Source organism: Gambusia affinis, linkage group LG04, assembly GCF_019740435.1.
Source record: "Gambusia affinis linkage group LG04, SWU_Gaff_1.0, whole genome shotgun sequence".
In the NCBI taxonomy this organism is placed as follows: Eukaryota; Metazoa; Chordata; class Actinopteri; order Cyprinodontiformes; family Poeciliidae; genus Gambusia; species Gambusia affinis.
The window spans coordinates 24,275,614-24,296,343 of record NC_057871.1 but is presented as its reverse complement, the minus strand read 5'-3'; the positions used below and the strand labels follow the sequence as shown (position 1 = coordinate 24,296,343).

At 38.7% G+C, this 20,730-nt stretch overlaps 1 protein-coding gene across 5 annotated transcripts in view; it reads left to right on the top strand.

Moving 5' to 3' along the window:
• The window catches only part of LOC122829795 (zeta-sarcoglycan), a 319,206-nt gene that overhangs the window by 294,748 nt on the left and 3,728 nt on the right, over positions 1-20,730 (top strand). For all 5 annotated transcript variants that reach the window (XM_044114642.1, XM_044114645.1, XM_044114644.1 and 2 more), the window contains one exon: positions 736-859. In XM_044114642.1, the coding sequence (XP_043970577.1) occupies positions 736-859 (124 nt within the window). The remainder of the gene's footprint in view (positions 1-735; positions 860-20,730) is intronic.

Genomic DNA, 20,730 nt, shown 5'->3' with positions numbered 1-20,730 from the left:
GAGGAAGAGGAGAGACTCCAAGTCCAACAAGGCAGATGACCTGAAGACGGCTATCAGAGCAACCTGGACTTTCAATACGGCTTTGCAGGCGACAGACACTGAATTTTGGGTTTACCATAGTCGTTTAAGTCACAAAAAAATAAAAAGCTTGAACTTTTTTACTTTGTGTACTTTCTGTAAATTGACCGTTTCACTTTCTGGACAGACTGGCAGGGAATATTGCTCTTTTACGCAACATCCTTTTCTTGGATGTACTGGTCCAGTGGTATAGTTGCTGTGTTGGTATGTTTACATTAATCCAACCTGGACTAAATTCAATATAAAATCTGTAGCAAGACTTATCAAATATCTTTTTCTTTTGCACGTGGTGGCTGATCTAGTGCTTTCTCTAAAAGAACAATGTGAAAAACTGTCAGTTACTCATCTTCCTTAAATTTGACACTCGTACACTCATTTCTGTTGGTCTAGCACATGTTTGTGTTTATGGCAGTCATGTAAGAAAATTACAAAAACAGTTAAAAGTGACTATGACTATGTTTTTAAAAGGCACGGTGCACAACTGCTGCGTTCGTAAATCACCAGTTCGAAAGCATCTTTGCTGTCCAAGGGGAAAAGAAGTGTGCGTTTGTGCAAAGTTGTGTAATTATTCTCCAATGCCAACAGAAAGATTTATATCATTGTCACTGCAGTCATGTGCTTCCTGTGTGACTAAAATCTGTTTGTTGATTTTTACAGACTAGAGTCCCCAACTCGGACCTTGACACTAGAAGCTCCCAGGGGGGTAGAGGTCAGCGCTGGAGTGGGAGACTTCACGGCTTCCTGTAGGAAAGACCTCCTCTTGCAGTCCTCAGACGGAGAGGTCAGTTTGTGTTTACATTAGTTTTGGATGTATAGAGGGCTAATGAAGTCTTCTGCAATAAAACTATACAGCTCAAACGCTCACAACAGCAGTGTCGGAAGTTGAAAATATGAAAATGTTTGTGCTACTGTCTGTGTGTGGGCAGTAGACTGTGTTGCACTCTATTGTAGCGGGCCAGCTTCATTAAAGTACCTTATTAAGCTAATGAGCGTTATCAATCCAAGTGACCTTGTCCTCCTTTCCTCCCCTCCTCCTCTCATCACTGCTTTCTTGCTCTCTTCAATTTGGGAGAAGTGACTTCATTAAAGTTGGTTTGATGAGGTTCCCTGTCAGTTGCTGCTGCTGTGTGTGTTTGTGTGTGTCATTGTTAGCCTGTTATCTCACTGTCAAGCTTGTGGCGTAGCAGCCTGCCACTTTTTGTGAGCGCCAAAGCAGACTTTGCCATTATCCCTATGCGTGTTCATAAGTGTGTGAGTGTATGTGTGTGTCAGCCTGCCATATTGCTTGTCCACTGGAGCATAGTGTGTCATTAACTTAGTAATTAACAGAAGAATGCCCCCCCCCCCCCTCGGGTTGCACGCACTGTCATTGTCAGTCACTGTTTTCTTTACAGCCAGCACACACGCATATTCTTATACACACTCTAATGTAGTAGCGGAAAACACTCAAGTCTTCATCCATCCATCCGGGAGGCGTTTCAAAGCCAGTCGTCAGATATAATCTGAGTAGACTCAAGACTTCCACATGTTAAATGTCAAAGAAACCTGCCTTTACTGCAGAATTTACAGAGGGTTTCCTTCATAGACTGTGCATTTGTAGACTGTCTGACCGCATAAAGAGTATATACTCTGTACACACTATCGACACACAAGGTATGCAGTGACAGCTTTTATTTTTCCTTTTTTTAAAAAAAAAATTTAATAAAATAAAATTAAAACTTTTTTAGAAAATGCATACTTTAATGTTTCTCAGTGACTGGACTGACCTTTGCCAAAGTGTTTTTGTTGCACTGTCCTACTGCTACATTAATTTTATTTCCATCTTAAATGTTTGCAAAATTGAGTCGTGAATTTGTGAGAAAAGCATAATTTCGCAATGAAATAAATAAAAAAAAACGCAATTAAAAGCACACATGCATAAATTTGTACTCATGATAAATCATTTAAAAAAAAAAACAAAAAAAAAACATTCTGTGCCATCATCTGCCTTCCTGCCACTTCCTGTCATCTTCATCTTTTCCGCTACTGGTAAAATCCAATTGTTGGGGACATGACCCGTGTGATGTGAACAAAGTGTTTTTGTTGTTTTTCTTATTGCCTCCCATCTCACCTGTGTCATTTCCACAAACTGTGTAAAACATCTACATCTAATGCAAGTTCTATTCTCTCCATCAGCTGCTTTGTGGTACCTTAAAAAGGTTTAGATTGACAAATGTGAAAAATTGAGTCCAAAGTTACTTCTGAATTGAAATCATATAGTGCGGCGGTTTTCAAAGTGTGAGGCGCCTCCCCTGGGGGGCGCCAGAGCACTTTAGGGGAGGCGCGGTGCGAGGGAAAAAGTAAACCGTAAAAGCTATCTGCTTGCTGTCTACTGATGTGAGAGAAACGTCTTTTACGCACACGATCAACTCTGTGGATTTAGGAAAAAGTTGGTACTGTGGGGTGCGCGTGTGGAGCGGGGATCAGTGGAAATGTTTCCCACCTTAGAGGATGTTTTGGCCAGTGATGTCAGTAACGTTACTGACGTCAGACCACTTTTTTCAGTAACGAGTAATCTAACGCGTTGCTATTTCAAATCCAGTAGTCAGACTACAGTTACTTATCAAAATCATTTTTGTGTTACTGCGTTACTATCTTCTTTTGTTATTTAATCGTATTTCCTCTACTCGTCTTGTCGAGTGACCGACGTCTCTATGCGACAGAAATGTTAAAAATGGGGGGAGATGCGCATTTTGTTGGTGGAAAAACTGGAACTATTTTCAGTTTCTGTCGCCAAGTCCGTTTGTTATAAGCGGCATTGTGCTCCTTGGAGGGGGGCTCACCCTTTCATAAATTGAAAACCCCTGATATAGTGCATTACTATCCGATAATCTATACCTGCTTGTATGTGGAGGGTTTCCTATCACCCTCACCTGCTGTTGGTTCTGCATCACATTTCTTCTGCTGCTGCGCTAGAAAATCCACCACTAAAACTTAAAATGTGACAGTATTTAATTGCCCTGGTGAGTTTTCTTTAGTCTTCTCTAATTTATTTCAGGATGGAAAAAGCTTTAAGGCATTCTTACCTACATTTATAGTTTTGCTACAGCCCTGCTATTAAAAGAAACTCTGTGTAAAAATGGATTCAGACTACTTTATAGGCTATGGTGTCCCTGGGGTTTTAAACTTTTGTAGCATTTTGAAATGTGTACTGTAACAACTGCACAGGTTCTGAAGCAGAAAACATGTTCAAAACCTTATTTACCTCTGCACATTTCTCTCCCTGCTGAATTATCTTTGCTTTTGTCATCTCCAGTAGCTTTTTTCCCCCTCCAACTTTCCAAATTATCTAACCCGACTCATTTTTGTCTCTCTCTTCTCTTCTTGGAGTCTGTAGCATTCCTTTCTGCATGATTTTGTCAACCTCTCTTCCTCATCCACTCCAACTGAGCCTCTCAGGCCTTCATCTTTCCAAGAGTTATCTAATTAACTTTCCATTGCCAGAGTTATACATCACTAGAGCTCTCACTTCACAAGGAAGAAAGGAGGTTTATATACATAATTTCTTTCTTCTCTTTCTGCTTTGTCTCATTGGCATTTGTTCGACCCGTCATCTCTTTCGATTTTTGATGTTTTTCCATGTCGTTTACGCATAAATCGCTGGCTCCCCACTGGTGAGGAACAGTAGCATCAAGTGGTTGCGGTGTGGGCCTGCGATGAGGCTTGAGATCATGAAAGGCGTGAGAAAATTAAGCATTTATAGTGCTCTGCTCCTCAACCCCTGCTCCCTTTTCTACAGCGCTCTTCAGCCAGACACGCATACAAAAAGAAGCGTGTGATCACCACGGCACAGCTTCATAAATGCCAGGGAAGGCTTATCAGCATGGGTAAATGTATTCACAAAAGGCTCATATTACCCCACATAAAGAGGGAGAAAAATTATCAGAATTTGAAAATATCTTGGCCATTGGTATGCAGCTTGTGTGTGCTTTTACAAGAAAAAATAAATCTGGAGTGTGGTAGAAAAACCATTTGCATTCACTTGATTTCATTATGTTATTTTTCTGTTCTGTAATTTTAAAAAAAGGTGCTGAAAATTTACAGAGAAATCCCCTGTTGCTCAGAACTGGACAGCCTTACCCATGGCTAGCTTGTTAACTAGCCGCCGATAGTCATCTAGCCTCATTCGAGCGAATGTTGCTGCTGAATGACAATTACAGAAAATTGGCCATTTTCAGTACCAGTCATGTTTATCTGAAGTCAGAAAAATCACAGATGAAAAAAATTTGTAAAGGTTTTGAGGGATCAGGTAGGAACAAGACTTTCAATTGATAATTTAAACTTTTTTTAATAGGATTTTTTATTCTTTTAAACTGTCTGCTTAAAAGAATAAAGCAGACAGTTTAAAGATTGACTTTTGCCAGAGAACACCAGGATTCACCATTGGCACCTTGTGCTCTTTGAAGATGAAACCACTCATACTGAGCAGATCTGATAGATGAGCCAGAGTCTAGAGACTCCATTGAGATTGTTACGCTGCGTACAGAATGACCAGTTTGGCGGTGGGTCAGAAACTGTTTGGGGAAGCAATTTCTCTTCTTTTGGAGGACTATACAGTCTCCCTGGGCAAAAGAAAGGGATAACCTGACTGCTATCATTACATACCTGGATGAGATCCTCAGACCCATTAGGCCTTTTTACACTCCAGCGCCAAGGAGATGTGTTGCACTGCGAGAGGCAAATGGTGCTCACCTCAGATACGGACTGGTTGGCCTTCTGTTGTGGACGGCCTCTGGAACACCTGTGCAATTACCATGCTGTCTAATCAGCCACTCAATATAGTATAGGGATTTTGGGTTCTCATGAGCTGTTTGCCAAAAATCATCTGCATTAAGACAATAAAAGACCAGAAATATTTCAGTTAGTGTGCAAGGACTATAAAATATTTGAATGTTCAATTTTTATCACTGCATTATGGAAAATAAAGAACTTTATCACAATATGCTAATATTTTGAGAAGGACCTGTATATAAACAAACGTGTTGCATCTTGTATTTTTGTTCAGCGCATGTATCCTAGCGCAGTTCATCATCATCAGTTATTGGTCTCTGAGTTTGAAAGTATACTGCGGTCATTTAAAAAGATGATTACACTGAGAAAAGCAATGATGAATAAATAAATAAATAACATGAGAAAAACAATCATTAAAGAAAAGAAGAAGTAACTTTAATTGCAGGGCGTAGAGGCAGAAAAATACTGTCTACCATCTAATAGTGAAACATAGATGGGTCAATAGTATAGCATTTTACATACAAGGGCAGAAATTAGATCTCTACACCTGAAATTTTGAGATTTATGACATCATCATTTAAACTGTTGCCTGTTTAAAATGGCTCCTTTAGGAAATAAGTGTTGCTCTTTTGCTTTTGCTATCATTTTTATTGGCATGAATGTGGTCTGAGACATTTTTCTGCAAAGTTTAATTTGGGGGTTCCACTGCTTAATGTAATAAATTACAGGAAATGGCTTTTCACATGCAATGTGCAAAATTTGGTTGTTTTCATGAAGCCACCTCTAGAAAATTAGTACCGTTTTCAGGAAGCAAACGGGGGACTAATCAGCTCCCATCTCCCTAACAGGAAAGAAAACAAAGTGAGTCTGAAGTCCACATGTAATACTTGGCAGTGACACTTAGCCTGATTCAAATTTTTCTCAAGTTGTGCCTTTCATTTCTTTTTAGCTTTGGTTTGAAGTTTGAAAATCTGTTCAAACGAAAACAACAAAACAAAAACATTAAGTCATAAGGGAACATCAAACGCAGGAAAACCTCACAACTCATAAAACTCATCTCTCATGCAGAATATTAAGCATTCCCTTTTGTTCATTTTTTAAAAAAATAATGGACAAAAGGTTCATACTAGGCTTTTTTTTTTGGTTGACTAGATGAAAGGCTTGGCATCATCAAATATAAACTGTTCACAAATGCACGTGTCCTCTAGTTCTCTTTGTTAGTCTTCATTAAAGGTTCGTACAGAAAAAAAATAAGACAGTGAAGTCAAGGTTTTAGTTTATCACTGAATAGAAATTGAAAAAGAAAAATGCTCCACTGACTTAAAATACACATTCATCTTCCACATCATGGTCTAAATTGGACAGATTGATTCTAAGCCTGTTTGAGACCTCTACATAGATTTAGTACGATTGATTATTAAAGAAAAAATTTAATACTCTTCAACCTTTTTCAAATACTTCCACCTCACAACCACAAATTTTACTTCATAGGAGTCTTTGTGGGTATATATATGCACACAAGCCAAGTAAAAGCTCCCCCGCAGCATGATTCTGCTACCACCACGTTCGGCAACCAAACACATTTTCTTAATCTCATTGATCAGATGAATTTATTTGAAACGTAATCATTGTGTTTTGATATGTCCATAAATACGAGTCATATCTTTATAGATTTTTCATTTTTATTCATCCAACTTTCCTAAAATTAACTTTAAAAAGTACATTTTAGTGTTTTGAAGAGTGTTAGAAGAGTGTTTGGGGGGTTTAATGTAGTTGAAAAAAACTAATGCTTCCACAAGTAACCTCTTGACTTGGATCAACAAGGACAAAAACGAAAAGCAAAATAAATGCCATGCTTTCAAAAGACAGATGTAAAAAGATGATTGACCAAAAAGGGCTGGGCATTCATCATATTGTTTATAATTTATCGTGAGCCTTTTGTTTGTTTCATAAGAATTTGAAGATAAATTCAAATCAATGTTTAAAATCTCCCAGAACTGTCCATATTGCCGGAATTTGAAAATATATTGAAATGTGGTTACTTTGTGAAGTCTAGTGGTACAAATCACACTTCTTTGTGTTACTGGTGTCCTCAAGAAGCACATCACAAATGGTATGTTTTTCAATCGCCAAGGCAGACACAGTTACCTAAAAAAGAAGTAATATCATATCATAGTACCACAAAATATTCTGATGAAACCTTAAGTCCATATCGCTACGATCAGTGACGTCCACAGATTTTTTTTTTTTTTTTTTTTGAGCAAGATAGTATTTGAATGCAGCACCAGATGCTGTATTGCAATAAACAAACACGTTTGTACTGACTGCAAAGGTTTATATTTCTGAGTTCAGACCACATCTGTTTAAAAGAAGCAACAATAACACCCAGACCGTTTCCTCCCCAAGTAAAGGGGAAAAAAATAAAATAAAATGCCACACACCTTATCGAAATAGCATTCTTTTCATCTATTCTCATACACGCCTCACTCGACCGCTGACGCCGTCACATTAACGGAGGAGAGCGGATGAAGGCTGGATAGAAGGAGGATCAGATTAGTGGGAGGTGGAGAAGGATGGGAGAAAATAGATGTTTCTGTCGATTTTGCAGGAGAAAATAAAGGCACGCAGGACAGCAAAGCTTAAAGCCAAATCAATGTTGTCAGCAGCTGGCACTTAAGAAGGGACCATTAAAGTTTAAAAAGTTTGGAAAGCAGCAGTGGAATTAGGGCCAAATGGGTTAGAGGTAGGCTAGCGCTGGCTTCCATTAAAATCAAAGCCAACCAGAGCTGACAGATCCTCTCAGGCTTTTTTTTTCATTATTCTCTCTCTCTCTCTCTCTCTTTCTCTCTCTCTCTCTCTCTGTGTCTCCAATCATATTTTTTTTTTCTACAGTCACTTACTCTCTGGGTGCCCTCCATTCATGTAATTTTTGGCTTGTTCCCATCTCCTCCATGACCCAGAAGTTGCTCTCACTTTAACATCATTGAGGACGTTTCCTTTCCTTAGATGCATTGCAGATGGCAGGAGTGGCGAGTAAGTGAGCTCCTGAAGGAGTTTTGAGTAGAAAAACACAAAGTGTCACATTAGCCGAAGGTTTCTTAGTTACTGGGGTTTTTTTTTCTATTTTATTTGAAAAAACAAAATAAATACTGATACAAAACCGGAAGCGTTGATCTTGAGAAAGGCATGAACGCCAGAACAATAACGTCAATGAAACACACCTGGAGTGGAAGTGTGCGAGAATGTTTTTCAGCTTGTTAAAGAAAATAAATTAAAGATTTTGACATTGATAATACAGAATGTTTTTCAGCTTGTTAAAGAAAATAAATTAAAGATTTTGACATTGATTGAATGACAATCACAACATTATTTATTTTTAAAATCAAGTCCAAAGAAAACAGACCCTCTTGAAGCTGAAATGTGGAACCATTTTCTAAAATTAAACAATTCACACACACTATTGTTATATTACATTGTCATTATTATAAGAGTCTTTTTAGAGTCACAAGCGAATGTCAAGCATCAGAGAGTTCAAAGACATGAGCTGCTTCATTTTTACTAGTGGTGGGACTCAATTAAAATTTTTAATTGCGGGGTCTGTAATTCATTAATCGCAATTAATTGCATTTTAATCAAACTACACGTTGACAAGATAAGTAATATTTTCAATTCAAAACCCCTTTTAAATGCTAAATTATAAAACAAATGCACTATGAGCTCTGATCATTCATTTGACTTTGGTGAAAATATACCACTTTAAAAATGTGGACTGTGGATGCTGACATAAATGTTCGAGACGTCTGGGCGTGCTCCAAATGTTTCGTGTTTTGGGCTTTAATGGTTCCGGTGAAAAGCCAACTCCTTTTTGCACGGCTTGCACACGACAATAGTCTTTTCTAACGTCCCAATCAGATTGTTATTTTGAAGCACAAATTAACGCCCAGCAGTCCAAGTGAAGTGCTTTTATTGTTTGCAGATGTCACTTGTGCGTCCGAATTACGGCCGTACCAGAAACACGCAAATATAAAGATTCCAGCTATAACCCTTCCATATTACAAAAATACATTTAATTGAGCTAAAAAAATGCTTTGAGTTAAAACAACTGTTAATAGCTAATAATCTACTAAACCGTTAAAAACAAATATTTTGTATCCTGAATATTTGTTGAGCTCTCTTGCAAGTAAATTCCAGTCCAATACTTAAACAGTTTTGACTCGACAATAAAAGGTTTTGTCCAGTGAAGCAAAAGTGACATGCCTTTACTCGTTTTGTTTTTAAAATAAATGTTTGGGGTTTTTTCTGTATAAAGAAGAGACCAAGAGAAAATATGCGCCAATTCACCATCAACTAGACATGAGAAATATCCTAAGTAATCAAATAAAATACAGTCAGACTTCTGTTGTTTCTTGAAGATGTTTCACCTCAGATTCAAAGGCTTCTTCAGTTGAAACACGAGTGGGAACAGGCTGATAGGATGTAATCAAAACACACAATAATTGGGCCATTAAGGTCACTATTGGGGCCATTGAGGACACAGTTCGGTTTTACGTTTGGGTGGTTCTCGTTTGATGATCCAAGCATTCCCTAGCGATGCCGTGGGAGTTGTTTTGGTCACATGTTCACATGATGTAGAGGAGAGAAGGCTGTCATGTCCCCTCATCTGTTCAGTGCTGAAGATGCCATTTGGACGAGTTTGATTTTCATAAAGCGAGACTTTCTTCCATTTTCAGAAAATAGGGAGGTCCAATAATTGACATTCAAAATCACTTACATTCTCATTTGGATGAGAGATGAAATGTCTTTAAGGAAAAAGAGAAGTATTCGAGATTATATGTTTGTTTTTTTTTAAGATGGACTAGCAGAAGTCTTTTATGGTATCACAAAGGCTGTGTCACACAAGGCGATGAGCAATAGCGCCATATTCAAAAGCCAACAGCTATTTTTTGCAAATATTTCTAGAATCCAGAAGCCTTTTATTGAGCTTAAGTTGTTCTCAAATTATGTAAAACTGTAGTATATTCCTCTCATGAATGATGCCTTAAATTAGTTTGAATGCAAATACACATTAAAGTTTGCAAATTCATTACAAACAAATTATTAGTATTTCCCCTCTTCATTTTGCTGTCTACCTCTATGAACGGAAATCGGATTAATTACAGGAAGTTTTCACCAAAGTTTGGCTACATTCAAGTTTTGTTGTTTGTTTACACAGTCCTGGGGTTTGTTAAAATGTCATAGCCTCGAGGCGTTACAGGGTGCTACACAGGGACCCGCTTTTTTCTCCTCCTGCTTGTTTTTTTACCTGCGGGTAAGGCAAGAATGATGAGTAAATAAAAATGTTGGTAGAACGTAACTCCCTGTCATAAGAGCCGATGGGCACACAGACACAATAACGCAGAACATACAAATTACACAAAGCACTCAAATTCAACCCGAAGAATAATTACACACAATTTTGTGAGTACAAACTGCCCCCTACTGCACACACTACAGAAATAACAAGTTTTATCCCCTGAAAGGAGTGGATATATGCAAGGCCGTCACAGAATTATGAACCAGTGTGAACTCAAAGTGCACTTCAGCAGCTGCCACTACTTTTTTTCCATCTCCAGAGGTTTTCTGTTTACTTCTAAGTCTTGTTTTCATCATTCAGCTCCACTTAAGAGTTTGCATCTGTGTGTACGTGCCTATGGGTGCGATAACAGATTAGCAGATACCTGCCAATGGCTAAGTGATGTGGAGGATTTTTATTTTTGCAAGAAGGTGTGATTTGTGTCAGAAAGGTTATTAGCCTATACTTCACACTCCCTGCAGTGGCTTTGCCAGATAGGGGTACATTTGTGATCCTGTCAATCTGATGCAACTCTTTCTCAGACTGTTAAAGTCTGGGAGATTTTTCCTGGTCTTATTTTCATTGCTTTTGAATAATATTTCAGTCTTAAACCGTTGCTGTTTAAAACCAACAACATCTACTGCAACACAGTTCTTGTGTCCTTCGTTAAAGTGACCTTCAGGCATCAAAATATGTTTAGTTTCAATTTTAAGTACAAGTCACAACTCAAACAGCTCAGCAGTGCAGTCTAAAGGAGAAACCAAAGGAAGTTGGGGATCTTACATATTTTCAACATTTTATAGTTTAAGAGTTAATAAATGCCTGAGACAACATGGTGGAAATGTGTTCTTCAGTATAATCCCATTCATTCATTTTTAAAGAAAGCCTTGATTTACTTGTGGCGTCCATTCAGGAGTGTCTTAATACCTGCTTCTGCACTGCGTTGCCTCCTTATCCAGTGCTTTGTCAAACATGGAGAGTCTTAAGAAACTAAAGGAACGACTAATTACTCTTGTGTTGGTAATGCAAAACAACAGTGCTTAACAACTGGGCCACATTGTCGCATTGCGGTGGCAGCAGCCTAAGCAGGGAGGCCTGGACTTCCCTCTGCCCAGGAATTCCTTAGGCGTTCCCAGGCGAGCTGAGAAACATCGTCCCTCCAGACACCCGGCGGAGAAAACGTATTTTGGCTGCTTATATCTGCAATCTCGTGTTTCAGTGATGACCCAAAGCTCATGACTATAGATGAGGGTAAGAGCGTAGATCAACCAATAAATCAAGAGCTTTGCCTTTTGACTCAACTCTCTGTTGACCACAACAGACCAGCACAGCATCTGCATCACCAATCTACCTATTTATCTCTGACTCCATTTTTCCCAGGATTCTCCTCCACTTGAGGCAGGACCTCTTTCCTGACCCGAAGAAGGTTTTCGGGCTCAAGACCACAGTCTCAAATATAGAGGCACTGATTCACATCCTGGCTGCTTCACACTCGGCTGAGGACTGCTCCAATGAAAGCTGTAGATCATGACCCGATACTATCGTCAGTCTGCAGTCTGCAGTCTGCAACCTGATGCAAAAAGCAGAGACGCAATCCTAAGGCCACCAAATGGATCCCCTCACCACAGGATCGATGATTTAGGGAAGCCTTGGCAGAGTCCAACTATCACCGCAAATGAGTTGGACTTATTGGAGCCCGGATCGAAGGGCCTGGTACCCCCTGCTCCCAGGGTACCTCACCAGAGCATTCCCTGAGGGACACGGTCAAACGCCTTCTACAAGTCCACAAAAGACATGATGACGAACTCCCATCACCCTCCAGGACCCTGCTGAGGGTCCAGTGTTTCACGACCAGGACGTAGACCACACTACTTTTCCTGAAGCCGAGGTTCTTCTATCCAAGGGATGCTCCTCTCCAGAACCCCGGGGCACACCTGTGTTGTGTGTAAACACTTTGATCATGTGACACTGTTGTATTTTTACCAAGGATTCTGATCACCAACCTTGTACCTTTGTGAAATGTACTTTTCTTTTCTGCTGTAGATGCATGTTTCCATGAATATGTTTGCGTATTTATTGACAGTTGACAGTTTTCTTTTTTTGTTGACAGTGTTGTTGACAGTTTTCTTTCTTTTGGTGCCTCTTTGTTTGGGTTATAAACCTCTTTCAGTGTCTCTTCAGCCTCAGTCATTTCATCCATTGTCAGCTCCCATTCCTGCTTGTGTCCATTCAACCAGGCTAATGGTCTGTGTAATACACTTCACCACCACCCACCATTCTGTGTGTATTATATGTGGCAACAAGAAAAGAAAAGAACAAAAAAAGGCAAAAATGGAGGGAAGGTTAGGCGTGGGGAGACAGTCATGAACTGTGTGGACACAAATCAGGGAGTTTGTCTGTGCTGAGATACTTTTGTTCTTGTCCTTTCGACCTCCATCATGCCTCTATATGCCTTTCTTTTTTTCACTCCCTGATTCTTTCAATGTCTCTGCTAAAGATTTTAAGCTTTTCTTGTCTGTTTTGGTTCCTGGCAGTCCTCTAAAAAGTAGTCGTCAAGTTTGTCTTTGTGAGAGCCTGATGTGAGGCAGTCTGACATAAGTCGACTAACAAACCCCAAAGATCCAAGATTGCATAAAATCAGTTCATCTGAATAAGGTGGCATTGAAACAAATGGTAAACAATTTTAAAAGGCATTGAGTAATTAGGATTAGGTTTACAAATCATGTGAAGATGATACTTGGGGGACAAATCAACAAATCAACTATTTAGTTGGGAAGGAATTACATATATGGAAGTTCCCTTCTACCTGGTTACAAATGTAAAAACGGAGCAGGTTTCCTTGTTCATATTTTCAAGAACTAAACTTCTTCCCCTCTGCCCTCACGTTCATAAATACCTGACTGCATAAAGGCTTGCTGCTTCCCCTGAGATCTGTCTTTCTGCACTCAGATTGTTGAGGTGCAAATGACCTGTGCTTTAACTTTACCTTTCCGCCTGTCACTTGGCCATGTCTGTTTGCGAATTTTCACTTTTTGCTCTCAGATATTTGTAAAACAAAAAGAGTCCTTTCAAAAATCCCTGCCAATAACGTGCCAGATGTGACCCCGACCCCTCCATTCACCGCCACCGCCTTCTATCAGACCTCAAACTAAACACAAAATGCAGAATGACAAGAGTTATTCGTTTGGGGGTTTTTTGTTTGTTTGTTTTTTTTTCTGAATCCAGAAGGTGAGCTTGAATGGAAGCGTATCTGGGAATAAAAACGCCAGTCATATATTCACTGAGCATTTCAGCAAGTGAGAAAAAACTTTGAAATTGAGCTATCTGGGTTTGGAAACTCTTGGAGTCTCAGTAAAAGCCTTGGAGGCTTTAGAGAGCTCAACAAGCCTCCATGCGAAGAGGGGAAACTCATACTGCTTACAGGGCATTTTTTACAGAAGAGATGCAAGTTACCTACGGTAATAAACAAGCCAACAGAAACCGGCTGCCAGCATGTACTTAAGATGATGGGAGATGCCGAGATGAAGGTCAAGTCGGGAGACTTTCCATTAGGCTATCACTACCAGCGTCTGGTTTTTCTGTCTGCCTGTCTGTTATTAGAGGCTGAAAAATAGTCAGCGCAGTGCAGGGGATTCATCATCATAGACTCTCACAAAATCAGTCTGCGGGAATTAATTTATCTAAGTAACACACATTTTGACAGTTTTGTGTTCTCCGGCTCCTCCTTGGCAATGAAGGATGACGCCAGTGAATCGTCTACGGTAGATCAAAAGTGCAAAAAGTAAAGACGGCGATCAGAGATTTTGTGACTCAACCACATGGCAGCAGGCTGAGTTAATTCTGACATGTCTATAAGTTATTATTACCAACAAAATGCTGTTTTCTATTATGTTGAAAGACTGACGACTTCCTAATGAAGTCAAAACAAATATATTGAAACATCTAAGAGTTACATGGCTGTCTATTTTTGCTGTATTGTTAAATCCGTCTATCTCCCTGAAACCTTCATTAGAAAAAAATTAAGATATAATGTGCACCAAATAATATTTTTTCTTCAGTTTCTTTTAACAAAAAAAGAAAAAAAAGCATCAGTGTCAAACTTGTTATTTGTGAGGAAAACATTGACTTACTGTTATGCATTAGATCCTAAAATTGTTCAGGAATTTATTGTAGATATACAGGAGCTTTCAGCACTGTCATTAATTATTGATACATTGGCCAGAGGCATTGTCACACCATGTACATGAGATATAACTCTGCAGTCAGACTGGATTTCACAAACATTATAAAACAATGGAAATCTATAAGAATTACCATTTTAATCTGTTTATCTGTATCTTTTCATGAGTTATTACCATCATTTGGAGAGGGAGCATGTTTAGCATATTATACAGTATATATATATATATATATATATATATATATATATATATATATATATATATATATATATATATATATATATATATATATATATATATATATATATATATATATATATATATATATATATATATTTTTTTTTTTTACAAAGTAATTATTGACCTTAACTTTGGCATATCATATCTTAAAGGTTGCCAATGTTTCCTCAGCCAGCATGTTCTGTGACAAATACTACTGAAATCATCAAAGAGATGAAACAAAGCAACTTTCCAGTAAAATGTTTTCGCCTGCTAACATTTAACTCCTCATTATAGTGCCCAAAGGAAGAAAAGAAACGTTTTTCTTTCTGGAAGCTTCTAACACGGCAGAGATGCTGAAAATAAATCACCGAGCCTTCATCCCTCTCTGAAGAATGATCTCACTGCTAGTCAGCTAGTTGGGTTTATGATCAGGCCGTTTCTGGTGTTCATCCAAATATGTGGCTGCATCTCTAACGTTTTTCTTTGTTTGCTGAGAAGAATGGCAACCACATCAGAGAGCTCTCTGTGCCACAACTTACCAGAGGATCAACCACCTGCATATAAGCATTTTAATTTTTGTGTGAACCAGTTTATTTGAAACTTTACCACCATCAGCCAGCTAGCTAGAAGAATTCATGAAATCCTGTCCTGGCTACCTCCACGTATGTCTTTGTCATTTTTCATTTAGCTCCATTTATTTTGTAACAAGCAACTCGGGGCAAACCACAAAATTACGTTTATTTTCATTCCTTAGAAATGTATATAGCCTGACCTTTTTCTGTTTAGTACAATCCTATTCTAAAGAAAAACCAAGGCGATGCTTGGTTTTTATGTACAGAGCGATTCAAGGTGATTTACAGGATGTTAAAAGAAAGACATGAAGAAAAAAATCTAAACATTGGCACGAAAGAAGCCAAAGTGTAAAAGATTCAGTTTCGTGGCGAAAGCAACAGAATTTCCCCCACGTGTATTTCAGCTGTGCAGCCGGGTGTTACCAACCTGAATGTGACAACTTAAATGTACCATGCATCTTTGCTACAAATGAGAGCAGAGGGGCCGGCGCGCTTACTTTCTCCCCTTCACATCCTTTGCTTACGTCCTACTTCCACTTCCTTTCTCCTTTCATACCAGAAAAGCGCTATTTCTTTCAGAGCTGCCGCCCCTACTTTCTGAGAAGTCACTCATCTCCCTCTTTTGCTGTTCATGGCTGTGCCAAAGGAAATCATCCATGAAAAATGCTTTGACCCTTCATAATTGTGGCTCTCTGCATGTTTTCCATTTCCTTGGTGCCAGAGGCACATGCTTGCTAAACTGGTGTTAGAGGAAGATGGGCTTAGACGTAAATTCACGGTTTATGCACATTTCCAGGCCCTCGTGTGGACTCCCATATTTGTATTCACGTATGAGTGACACATACAATACAGCCGGATTCAGTGTGTAAGTAATTTGAAAAAGGCGATTTTCAAAAGTTGCCCGGCTAAAGCAAATGATTGCTTTGACTCTACTTTACCGATATGGAATGAATATTAAGTTTGGCCTCCTTAAGGCTTAAGTTCCAAAATGATTTCATGTTCACTGGGAGTTCAGATGGTTTTATGACTAGCAAGAGGAACATTTTTGCAGTGAGCCAAAAAAAAAAAGAGTAGGTAATGTCTTTTTGAAGAAGGGGCCAGCTGGGGTTTGAAAACTTTGGTCGTACATGACGACCTTTTGCTTTTGGTTCATTATTTTCCTATTTAGGATCTTAGAACTAAGAATTAAGAGGCCCATATGTTCATTGCCTGACGTGCTAACTTACTTGCTGAACTGAGATGTTTTCTGACAAAGTTCTGAATAAGATAATGTCTTTCAACTGCTGGCCAGCAAAGTGCCCCTTATTGTCTCCTCTAATCTGAACAACCCTCAGGTATCGGTCAGAGCTTCTTCTGTCACATCTAGTTTGTTCTGAGCTGAGAAGCGTGGCCACTGAAATCTATTTTATTGAGTTACCTACTTGACTGGCTCAAAGGGAAAATTGAATGCAAACCATATGCTTTATCAGGTACATAACTCTTTTTTTTTTAATTGTCTATCACCAATGAGCAGTGGACTCATACCCAGTTTGAATTCCAGTGTGTCGTAATTTTATTGAAACTGACTGCACTGAATTATTAACAGTTCGAAAGGATTTGAGTTTGTGCAATTGGATTTGAATTTGAGTCTGAGATCATTTTACCTGTTTGAACTGATCTGAACTGTGTGCCTTTGGTGGTGGAGCGGTGCACCGAGGTTGCTTTTTTGTCGGGAATTGGGTAATTGATGACAATATGTCAACCTGGCAGTCAAAGGCACTTTAAATCTGGGATAAGCTCAGTCTGTCTGGATGGAACGTGTCTGTGAAGTTGAACTTTGAAAAGTTGCCAAAAGATTCTCAATTGGATTTCGGCCCGAGCTTTTACTGCCGTTCCGAGCATCGCATTGTAGTTCTGCCTGTACGTCCAGGGCTGTTGTCCTGCTGGACGGACGACCTTCAAAATAAGTGGACAATTAATTCAGTTTAAGACATTTTGTGTGGTCTGTCCTGCATTTTAATATCTAAATGGCTAATCCTTTTATGGACAGGCACATACAAGTACATTTGAAATAATTTCATTTAGCATTAACGTGGCACTTTATTTTATTTTATTTTATTGTTTTTTTTATTCATAAAAGAACCTTAATTTTTCAATTTAAGGTTTGAAGAAGGTCACATTGCCTTCTACAGTTAAAACGATAAACAAGATAAAAAAGTAAAACAGTTTAATATCTGTGTTATGCCATACAGTAGACATTCTAAGCTATGAATAAGCTGACTAACTTCATAGCTTAGAAATGTAAAACATTTTAAAATTTTTTACATTTTAAAAAAGTGCCACAGAGTCGACTAATTTAATTCAGCACCTTGTGCATAAGCAACACTTCTGGTGTCATTTTCTAATAATTAATGAATATTTCCACAGACGACCACGTTTGAACCCGCTTTTATCGCAGTCCAATGCCGTCCCTAAATTTAGTGTAGGCTTTTATTTCTACAAAAAGAAGGTAGTTAGAAATAAATTTGAGTTCTGGTGCCGAATACGACTGAATCCTTTCACCTTTCAAATTTGTGAATGAGTCATAACAGCTCTTATTAGGGAGATAAAGAGAAGATGACGAGCGAACACCAGGGACCCATTAAAAACATACCTTGACATTTTGAGATGTCATGTGTTATTTTTCTTTTCTATCCATGTGTGCAAAAGGTTTACTGTTTTTATGAGCAAAGCTTTTTTAAAAAAAAAAAAAAAAAAAGCCACCTAATTCTGATAGTCGATCTGATGGAATCAAATACACACGGATTTGTGTAACCAACACACAAATATGTTAAAATGAAATTTCTTAAATGAGCCGGTGAAAATATCGATTTTATAAATGTAGATAAACGTGAAGTTGATCAACATGAACAGATTCAGTACTCCGAAGTTGAATCCTGATTGGGTCGGTTTAGCATGTTCAGGATTCAACAAAGTCTAATTTATTGATGTTAGCGAGTTCAGTCTCAGCACACCTCTGCAAATTCACAAAAGACAAACCAAACCTTTACAACTTGCTGCAGTGTTTTTTTCTGTTTGTTTGTTTGCTTGTTTGTTTTTTCTGAACAGGTCCTTGAAGACACAAGACGGTGGGGGGGGGGGGAACAAAAACCCCATCTCTAAACATTTGGGGCAAGGCGAGGTACAAAGAAAACTCCCCGGAGCGAGAAGGACCCATTCTGATGTTTGGCACTTCTATCTTTAGTGTCGCTGCAGAGAGATTAGCACACAAAACAGCAGGAAGGGGTTTCTGTGAACCCGCAGAGCCCAACTTGCAAGTATGGGCTCTGTGGGTGTGGAACATCGTTTTTCCACAAAGACGAAGGAAACCACCAAAAGGAAACTCTCTTCACTGCAAACCATTACGACTAACGAGTAGTTTGTGGTTAACGTGCTCCAGGCCTCCATTGTTTTCACAGCGTAATAATAAACGGAGCCACAGGTGCCACAGACCACCTGAGATCCCCCTTCAAATATGGTGAGAGTTATTGGAGCTGAGCGTGCTCTTAATCTGTCCGGAGTGTGTTCGCACCTGTCCATTTGTGAAAAGACCGCCATGGATTCTCGTTAATGCCAGGTCTGAGCAGGACTTCAGGACATGGAGAAGTAACAAATTAGTAGTTTTTACAGTGAACACCTGTCAAAATAGATCAGCCGAGGCACTTTTTCTACAAACACACATAAGCCTTAGTACAGATCTAAGAACAGCTAACGGTTTGTGTATTTAAATTAGTCACTTTACATGACAAAGGCGTCGTGCTATAGCATATCTCTCCTCCTATTGTATGGTATCAATGTCCCTGGCTGTAAAAAATTGTTAAAACTTTGTATAATTCCCGGAAAACTCTGACTTCCACAGGTTTTTAGTTAAAACCAATTTTTAGTAGCACTGCAACTTAAAAAAAAAAAACTTTACACATGTACATGCTTCTGCTACAAAAGTTATGTCACTGCAATGAAAATTGTAATGTATATTCATTTATGTGTAAATAAATGAATGTAATACCATTATTTACAGTGACTAACACAAGTTGTTAGTTGGTCTTTTTCTACTTACTTCAGCTAACAATACTTTTATCGCCTCAGGATGCACTGAGATTTTGACCGCAGCACTGACCTTTCAGCCCGATTCGGTCACGTGATTATCAGTGGTGGACAAAGACAATGTTGGGATCGACCAATTTATTTAAGCTCTCCGTCTGCCGGGGCTCACGGCGGCTGTGTTAGAGCTGCCGCAACGTGTGAGACGTAAGCAACGACATTCAGGAGACCTTTTCGGAGTCGGACTGTTTCGCCTAATAAAGGCAGCGTTGTTCTTGTAGCATTCTCCAGGTTGCGTTGCTAGACTTCATTTGCCTTCATGCTGCTGTCAAACGAATGTCTTGTTTTTAGTGTACGTTTGTTGAAAGTAACATTAGTGTATGTGGGGGTTTTTTTCTTGTTTTTTTTTCAACAAATACTAGGTGGTGATGACCCACAGTATGGTTGTAGGGTTAAGGTTTGGGTTAGGCTATAGAAATGGATGAAAAATAATCAGAAGACCATGCAAAGTCTTGTGCCTTATTTGGACAGACTGATGTGTACTGTGTCAGCCATTGTGACATCATTAGTTAAATTAGTTGCTTCCTATCTTTGGGGGTATCCGAACCCTTTAGGTATGGGACGTCTTTTGTGCGAGATTTAACTCATTTAACTTAATTCATGTCATCCTTTTTTTTGAGAAAACTGTTTGTGTTACCGTTTCCTCTCTATCGCCCCTCTCACATCTTTCCATCAGCTCTTTCTCTCCTCATTGTCTCTTTCTTTCTGCACTCAAAGCAATTTTTCCTCACCCATTTATACTTCCCCTGTCCTCATTTTTAAATTGGAGTACATGAATAATGGGGATACAAATATCTGCTGAGGAAACTATCCAGCCATGGCGGTGGAAAAAAAAACAAGTGTGTGAGGAGAGACACCAGTAAAAGGAAAAATTAAGATCTGAATTTCCCTCAAACACAGGAGTAAATAAGTGAGGCAGTCAATAGAAATCAAGATTGAGTAATGATTCCCAACCGACCAGAGGGCAGAATTAAGGAGACGGGGGATTTACACCCAGCAGGGCGTGAAGAAATTGTTAATGTTAAATTAACAGGAAGAAATATTGTTTTTTTCTGCAGATTTTAAATCCAAAAGCATTATTTTTTGGGTATATGAACCATTGAAAATTGTATCTTATTTTTTCAAGATGGTGTTTATTAGATCTGAGTTTTGCCTACATTTGCATGTTTTGGTCATTTTCTTTTTTTATTTGTCAATTTTGTATTTTGATTTGTCACTCCTTATTGTTTATGTTTAGACATTTCGTGTTAATTTTTTCCCTTCTTCTGTTGAAAATTTTTTCCAGTTCCCTACTTAGAGCTCGCTCTCCGTCTCTCTCTCTAAACTTCAGATTGTCGATTTAGGCAAATTACTATTTTGATAACTTTTTCATGTTTCTTGAAGGAGAGGGGGGAAATGCATGTATATATATTTACTAAGACCTACATTAAAACTGTATCTACTGTGCTTTTGCATG